This window comes from Quercus lobata, chromosome 2 (assembly GCF_001633185.2).
Source record: "Quercus lobata isolate SW786 chromosome 2, ValleyOak3.0 Primary Assembly, whole genome shotgun sequence".
NCBI classification, from domain to species: domain Eukaryota; kingdom Viridiplantae; phylum Streptophyta; class Magnoliopsida; order Fagales; family Fagaceae; genus Quercus; species Quercus lobata.
In genome coordinates, this window is record NC_044905.1 from 69,867,033 (window position 1) to 69,873,830 (window position 6,798).

Consider the following 6,798-nt stretch of genomic DNA (forward strand, 5'->3'; position numbering starts at 1 on the left):
AAAGGTGGTTTGCCTAGGAACAGTCTCCAGCAGCACCGGGCAATGGTCCGAGTGGCATCGAGTGAGATGGGAGACTCTAGCATTCGGAAATAATAGGCACCAGCTAGGATTCATGAAATACCTATCTATTCTCTCTTGAATAAGATTATTAATCTCCCTCCTGTTAGTCCACGTATATCAAGGTCCCGAAAAACCCAAATCCACCATATTGCACTTATCTAAGCAATCTTTAAATAAGAGTGATCTAGACAAACTGACAGGTCTTCCACCAAACTTATCCTCATTCAACAAGGGTTCATTAAAATCTCCGGCTATCACCCAAGGTTTATTATGTAGATCAGCAACTTTAATTAAGTTTTCCCACAAAATACATCTTTCTACATTCCTAGGACTAGCATAAACAGCAGAGAAAATCCAAGAAAGGTTAGTAGCAAGTACCTTCACTTCCACGTGAATTTCTTGTTCTGTAATAGCCAGCTGCACCACCTCCACAATATCAGAATTCCAAAGCAACCAAAGACCACCTGTGAACCCAATTGTTTCAGTGTGTATTGCACCATCAAACGGAAGTTTGTCCGTTATATCCTTTGCACGAGCTCCACCAATCTTGGTCTCCATAATTACTAAGATGGCCGGATTATGATTCCTAGCCAACTCTCTCACATGGTTTTGAAAATTGGGCTTTAGCACGCCCCTACTGTTCCAAATTATTATATTCATGATAAAATAGATTAGGAATAGGCACTTATCATGAGGAAGTAGCAATTCCGCCTTCCTCTTCAAATTCCATACCGACTTCTCCATCTTCACTGCCGTCCTTGCCGTAACAGGCTCTGTTGGCTCTTTCACGCACAAGATCATCACTCTCCCTACAAACCTCTTCCACAGTGGGTCCCAGGGTGGTAGATGAGTCCAATTCGTACTCATTCCCTTTAACCAACAAATTATCATCCAAGCTTCCATCAGGTGCAGATCGGACCAGCCCAGACTCCACGCCATCTTCACCTTGCTTCCCACTAGAGCTGTTACCGAGTTGATTAATACCTCTCTCTCTCAACGGGCTGCCTAGCTCGGCTTGAGGAGCTGCTGAGAACTGGAATGGAGAGCTGAGATCATCGCCCTTGCAGCCAAGAATGGACGGAATTTGTGGGACTGATGTGAGAGTAGGCGTGTTGTTGCTGGAAGCATCTTTGGTTAGATGGCTTAAAGCCCTGTTTCTGGCAATTACCTTCTTGCCCTTAACAGAGGGGCTTACATGGGCTTTTAATTGAGTTAAACCCCCAATCTTCACATTTGGGCCCATATCCAAACCACCATACCCAACCTTTTCCATATTGAACTCAGGTGTAAAGTCCAACTTAGTAGTCTCTTTCCAAGCAAAATGGCCGTTACTGGGATTGTTCTTAACCATAGCAAACCTTGGCTTTAAGCTCGGAGCTGATTTTGTGGGGTCCAAATGCTGCGCATCCTTCATTGTCCTTTTTGGTCCTCCTCTTCTGCGTGTAACAACCATCCACGGTCCATAATTGTCCTCATCGTGCTCCATTCCACTACTCTCTGCCATGCCGTGCTCCTTTGTACTATGTTCTGCCATGCCACAGCCTGTCTCACACCCACCTGGCACATGCATTTTGCGTGGGCTTGTACTGCTCACCTTAGTACAAGCCGCCTCCTTCTCCGACGCCGGCTCAGCCCCCCAGACAATGTGTGGGCACATTTCCTTCTTGTGACCAACTCTACCACAAGAGAAGCAGAGCTTATTGATACCCTCATACATCACAGTTTGCTCAAATTTTCCAATGAGAACTGTGTTTATAAGTGGTTTGTCTACATCCACCTGTATACATAGCCTAGCATACTTACCCCGAGCTTCCATGGCGGCATGAGTATCAACTCTCAGAACTTTCCCAATGGCTTCCCCAATCTGCTTAAGAAGTTCTGCTTCATAGAGTTCAATAGGGAGGGCATGTAATCTAACCCATACCGCGATTGACGAGACGTTTGCTATTTCCGGTTTAAAGAATGGCTCCCACGGCCTTATAGATAGAAAATGTTCTCCTATAAACCATGGACCTCTTTTCAGAACTGCATCTAGATCCTCCTTCATTGAGAACCTCGTTAAGAAGAACTCATTCCCCAGGTCCACACAGTCAAGCCTCCCACTGGGTTTCCATAACTGTTGGAGTTTGCTTTGAATGAAGTTGAAGCCTATTTTCCTTCCGTAAACCTTGACAATCAAAGCTTTCGACCAGGACCCCCTTATGCGTAGTTTAGTTTCCTTTGATAGTCTTATTGCTGCTAAACCTTCGCGTAACCCAGTAACCTCATCGTCAGACTCAACATCATCCTCCATTAGGTCATAGAAATCAAATGCTTGAGCATAAGCTCCTGGGATTTCTCCTACCAGTTTTTCCTTGAAAGACTTGTTCTGCGAGGCCCAAACATTGTTGCTCCGTGGAGAAAAACCATTTTCACTAACACCTTCACTGAAATCAGCGTGATGGACATCCTTTACCTTCTTCTTGCTTCTTGAAAGTTCAGCTTCCTCTTCCCTTGAGAGAGTACGGTGCTTAGAGCGAGTGTCCATTGGTTTCTATCACTTAAATGACATTCTAGCCAAAGGATGAAAGTTTGTGATATTTTAGCTAAAAAAATTATGAGTCATGTTAAAGGATGACCTTAAGGCATTTGTTAATTAATCATTTTAGAAAAAAATTAATACCACTTTTATGAGAAATATAAAAAATTGTCAAAAAAAAGTATGATACTTTTTTCTTTTTTCATAAAATTTTGAGCATCTATTAACTTTTTTTCAAAAATAATGTATACGAGGCCTAACTAGTTTAACAAATTATCAACTCGCAGTAGCTAGTTACATGCATGCTCATCAGTGCACGATCAAATTCCCATAAAGGTTTGTGAATTATGACCATTTGGGCTTTCAAACTCCAACAGGAAGCCTAGGAGACAAAGCATTAGCAGTAGAAATTAAGTAGTAGTGGAAGCCAAACGTTACCAGCTGGAGTATGGAACTTCCTTTGAAGTTTGAACCATCTCTCCACATAGCTAGATTGCACGGTTATGGCCTTTCGGAAATCGCACCCTCTTCTAGTTTTAATGCGGGTGTATGTGAGGAAGTGCAAGCAATAGTCTTGGAAATTGGTGTACGTAGCAGCCAATGATGCATTGGACTAAGAGAAATGCTGGAATATTGGTTGCAATCACGGTATAAAAGAGCAAGTAGCTAGAAATATGGATGCAACTCAATAACATCATAATCTAACATTGTTTAAACGATACAAACAAGGCATTTGATTTGAATTTGCAATGGAGAAGCTTTCGCGGCAGCCTTTCAAGATAGATGTTCTTATGAAATATGGAACAGATTTAACAAAGATGGCAGAAGAGGTAAACCTATTTTGCTTTTGCCTAATGCCCTTCCAGGCATGAAAATATGTGTAAATGGAAGAAGTATGCATCTGATTATGGCTGCATTTCAGGGAAAGTTGGATCCTGTAATAGGAAGGAAGTATCAGCTGGAGCGTGTGGAACAAATATTGTTGAAAAGGAGAAAGAATAACCCATGCCTTGTTGGTGATCCAGGTGTTGGTAAAACTGTAATCGTAGAAGGCCTTGCCCAAGCCATAGCCAATGCCACAGTACCACCAAAACTTCAGGATAAGAAGGTCACTAACGTTATCGATTATTGTGAATATTAGTGCATAAGAAAAGTAGTGTAAGTGATAATTAATCCGAGATACAAGTAATGTTAGTTTAATCGTAACACGCTATGTTAGCAATTGTAAAAATGTTAACAATTAAAAAATTGTTGTGTGTATATATATATATATATAATGCTTTCATGTCTAATTCAGGTCTTTGCCATTGACATGGGACGACTTGTGGCTGGTGCATCATGTCGTGGAGAATTTGAGGAAAGGATAACACAACTGGTTGATGAAGTCAAACAAAGTGTTGGGTCAATAATTCTATTCATTGATGAGGAGCACACTCTTATTGGAGCTGGTTCAGGAAGAGGAGCACTAGATGCTGCTAACATGTTAAAACCAGCTCTTGCAAGAGGCGAATTGAAGGTGGTTTTACTTTTCTTTAGTAATGGCATGTGGCATGGTGTTAAATTTAACATGTTTACCTTCTTTTTTTGGTATTTTTTGTTCTTGTAGTGCATAGGAGCTACAACACAAGACGAATACAGAGAGTACATAGAGGCGGATTCAGCTTTGAAAAGGCGTTTTCAATCAGTAGAAGTACCCGAACCCTCAGTTGATGAGACAATCGAGATTCTCAAGCTTCTATGTGGGAAATATGAGACTCACCACAACGTGAAGTATTCTGAAGAGGCTTTAGTTGCTGCTGCTCGTTTGTCAAATCAGTATATCAGGTTTGAAATGTTTACACCTAGCCTTTACCTGTTTTCAGTTTAGTCTTTTAAGATTTGTTTTTTTTGTCATGTGATTTTTAATTTGTTTTCAATTTAGTTCTTTGTCTAGTTCGTCCAATCTTGTCCTTAGCTTTAGTCACTTTTCAAAACAATGTCATTGTCATTTTGGTGGACGTAACAAAGTGGATTGGACCGAAAAATTACATTGAAAACGAATGGAATGTAGAGGATTGAATGAAAAATACAAAATTTTTGATTTGAAGTCAAGTCAAAATTAGATTATGTTATTTGTGATTTAGTCGTAAAATATTAAACTTAGCAGTTGGTCATATTTCTAATTCTCGTACTATATTTCAACATTATTCAGTGATCGTTTTCTGCCTGATAAAGCAATAGACTTGATTGATGAAGCTGGAGCCCAAGTTCAACTTCAAAATTTGAAGGTATCAAACGAAAGGAGGGTATTGATTGAGTCAGACATACAGCAAATTGTCTCTTTATGGACAGGTATTCCAATTGAGACAGTAACACCAGAAGAATCCCAGCGGCTTATGAATATGGAAAATGCTCTTCATAATCGCATTATAGGACAACATGAAGCAGTCGAAGCTGTAAGTCGTGCTGTCCGCCGAGCTCGTGCAGGAATTAGAGACCCCATGCAGCCTATAGCAAGCCTCATGTTCACTGGCCCAACAGGGGTTGGAAAGACACAGCTGGCCAATGCACTAGCTGTTGAATATTTTGGCTCAAAAGAATCAATGATTAGGCTTGACATGAGTGAATACATGGAGAGTCATACTGTTTCAAAGCTTTTTGGCTCTCCTCCTGGTTATATTGGATATGATGAGGGCGGTCAGCTTACAGAAGCTGTTCGTCTTCGACCCCACAGTTTGATCCTCTTTGATGAGATTGAGAAGGCTCATCCATTAGTCTTGAATGTGATGCTTCAGATATTGGATGATGGTAGGTTAACAGATAACAAAGGACGTAAAGTGGACTTCAAAAATGCAGTCATTATAATGACTTCAAATATTGGTGGTAGCTTGATTATGAGAGAACATTCTTTAGGCTTTGACCAAGTGAAAATGGAAGTGGCAGAAGAACTAAGGGACAATTTCAGGCCTGAGTTTTTGAATAGGATTGATGAAGTGGTTCTGTTTCGGCAACTATCCAGTTCCGAGATTAAGAAGATTGCGGATATAATGTTGAAAGAAGTAAGTGAAAGATTGATCAAGGCAAAGAAAATAAAGCTCAAGGTGAATGAGAAAGTGAGGGAGATGTTGGTAAGAGAAGGATACAAACCCAACTATGGAGCTAGACCATTGAGGAGGACCATTGTGAGGTTATTGGAGGACAACTTGGCTGAGGAAATATTAAGAGGAAACATAAAAGAGGGAGACAGCGTGACCATTGACCTGGATGACAAGGGTGACATAAAAATTTTCTAGTTTTCTCATCTTTGTATTGATGTCTAATTTTGTCCAAGCTGTTTGCAATAATGAGCATGGAACCGAAATTAATGCTTAATACCTTCTGAAAGCCCTCTAAAAAATCAAGTCTAGATCTTGATGTGTCTTATGTAGTGAAATTAATTACAAACGTAATGGTTTAATAACATAGATAGGCAGTTCAACCAAATTTATGAAGAAAAAATTCTAAAAGTAAGTATTTCAAAAACTATTTCACAACTTTTTTGCCATAATTTTGATGTGATAGACTGTAAATAGTTGTTTACCACTTACACATTGACCCATAATTTTTTTTCATAACTCACTCTGCCACATCACAACCAAAAAAGTTTTGGAAAAAGAGAAGGAAGATTACTCAAGTAATTAAAAACATGCACGCATACACAGTGGACAACCAACAATGAATAAGCAGCAACGTTCCTTGAAAAGTATTTTGAAAAAAAGAGGACAACTAACAATGGATAAGCAGCAAGGTTCGCTGGAAAGTATTTTGGACTCCAGATTGGCTGAGAGACGAATTTAATGGGCAGAGTAACTTCTAATCTCATCTATACATGATTGGTCTCTACAAAAATTGGTTTCTTTAGATTCCAAAATCAAGTGGATTTATCCATTTCAAACTATCTTAAGAATTTAACAACATTGCAGCAAAGAATATTATTTAATACGATAAATGAAGTCTCCCTCTGAAAGAATAAGGGTTTATTATAATTTCCACATGTTTAATGTTCCATTTATTTTTGAAAAACTAAATTTCCTAGTTGTCATTCTAGAGTAGCAAATGTTCTTCATAGGAATTACAATGTTGACAATTTTCCTACTGTTTTATCTTTAAGAATGTCGGCAAAAATCTGCAAAATGAAATTGAAGAGCAGAAACATAACTGCATACATGGTGAATAGATTACTTATCAATACCAACACTTCC

The 6,798-nt window shown here is 39.4% G+C and overlaps 1 protein-coding gene across 1 annotated transcript; it reads left to right on the forward strand.

Annotated features, from left to right (window-relative positions):
* Positions 1-3,327: 3,327 nt before the first annotated feature.
* Positions 3,328-5,850, forward strand: LOC115969518 (chaperone protein ClpC2, chloroplastic-like). Its single transcript, XM_031089188.1, has 5 exons — positions 3,328-3,408; positions 3,501-3,686; positions 3,876-4,094; positions 4,185-4,402; positions 4,770-5,850. The coding sequence occupies exons 1-5, from the start codon at positions 3,328-3,330 to the stop codon at positions 5,848-5,850; spliced, it is 1,785 nt and encodes a 594-aa protein (XP_030945048.1).
* Positions 5,851-6,798: the final 948 nt, after the last annotated feature.